The sequence below is a fragment of the Egretta garzetta genome, unplaced genomic scaffold, assembly GCF_000687185.1.
Source record: "Egretta garzetta isolate BGI_Z169 unplaced genomic scaffold, ASM68718v1 scaffold91, whole genome shotgun sequence".
Lineage (NCBI taxonomy): Eukaryota > Metazoa > Chordata > Aves > Pelecaniformes > Ardeidae > Egretta > Egretta garzetta.
The window spans coordinates 4,405,646-4,407,126 of record NW_009258661.1 but is presented as its reverse complement, the minus strand read 5'-3'; the positions used below and the strand labels follow the sequence as shown (position 1 = coordinate 4,407,126).

General features: G+C 68.0%; 1 protein-coding gene across 1 annotated transcript in view; it reads left to right on the top strand.

Moving 5' to 3' along the window:
- LAMB2 (laminin subunit beta 2) overlaps positions 1-1,481 on the top strand; it is a gene marked incomplete at its 5' end in the record, with an annotated part of 27,416 nt that overhangs the window by 7,524 nt on the left and 18,411 nt on the right. Inside the window, 4 exons of the mRNA XM_035903810.1 lie at positions 12-187; positions 476-690; positions 785-881; positions 1,393-1,477. Coding sequence (XP_035759703.1) covers positions 12-187; positions 476-690; positions 785-881; positions 1,393-1,477 — 573 coding nt within the window. The remainder of the gene's footprint in view (positions 1-11; positions 188-475; positions 691-784; positions 882-1,392; positions 1,478-1,481) is intronic.

Below are 1,481 nucleotides of genomic sequence, written 5' to 3'. Positions count from 1 at the left end.
GCCCGGGGGAGGGGGGGGGGTGCGGGCCGCCCCTGCCAGTGCAACAACAACATCGACGCCAGCGACCCGGGGGCCTGTGACCCCCGCACAGGGCACTGCCTCCGCTGCCTGTACCACACCACCGGGCCCCGCTGCGCCCACTGCCAGCCCGGCTACTACGGCAATGCCCTGCAGCGCAGCTGCCGGCGTGAGCAGGGCAGGGGGCTGCACCAGGATGGGGGTCAGGCTGTGCTGGGGCTGGGGGTGCGAGAGGGTTTGGGGACGTGCAAGGGGTTTCGGGGTGATGCAAAGGGTTGGGGTGGGGATGGGGGTTGCGCTGGGTGGTGGTGGGATTTGGGTTGTGGGTGGGTTGGTCAGGTTTTGGGGTGTCTGGGGCCAGGCAAGGGGTTTGGCATGCTGGGGCCAGGTGCCAGGAGGGCATCGCCTGGGCAGGGGGTACAGGCTGAGCCCCACCTGGCCACCCACCCACCTGCAGGCTGCGGCTGCGACCCACGGGGAACCCTGGCCTCTCACTGCACCGCTGGCGCCTGCGCCTGCGACCGCAGCACGGGTGCCTGTGCCTGCCGGCCCAACGTGGTGGGCAAGACCTGCGACCGCTGTGCACCCCACTTCTGGAGCCTGGGGGGGGCAGGGGGCTGCGAGCCCTGCGGGTGCCACCCCACACACTCCCTGCACCCCGCCTGCAACGCGGTGAGACTCCCGGCACCCTGGCACCCCAGGACGGCTCTGCTGCCCTCCTGGTGCCAGAAGAGCTGCCCGGCTGAGCACGCTGCTCTCACTGCAGGTGACGGGACAGTGCCAGTGCCAGCCCGGCTTTGGGGGCCGCATCTGCTCCCAGTGCCAGGAGCATCACTGGGGAGACCCCGAGCAGGAGTGCCGAGGTGGGGGCATGTCCCAGGGACTGGGGGCACAGTGGATCTTGGGACATAGGGGCCCCAGGAATGGGGGGTCTTGGGGAAACAGGGGGTCATGGAGGGACCCTGAGTGCATGGTGGGACTCTCAACATGGGGGCCCTGGGGAGGCACTGAGGACACAGGGGTCTCTGGGGACTCAGGAGATCCTGAGGATATGGTGGGATCATGGGGACATGAGACCTCTCAGGCATGGGGGACTCTGGAACCATAGTGGCACCCTGGGGACATGATGGGACCCTGGGGACATGGGGGACCTGGAGACACAGTGGGATGCTGGGGATATGGAAGACCCTGGGGACATGGTGGGTCTCTGGGGACATGGGGGATTCAGTACATGGTGGGATTGCGGAGATATAGGAGAACCTGGGTACACAGAGGGACCCTGGAGATGCAGGGGGACACAGTGGAATGCTGGGGACATGGTGGCAGTCTGGGGACTTGGGGGTCCGTGGGACACTGTGCTGCCTGTCTCTGCAGCCTGCGAGTGCGAGCCACTGGGCTCTGAGAGCCTGCAGGGCGAGCAGGCCAGTGGGCAGTGCCAGTGCCGTCCGGGCTTCGGGGGGCTG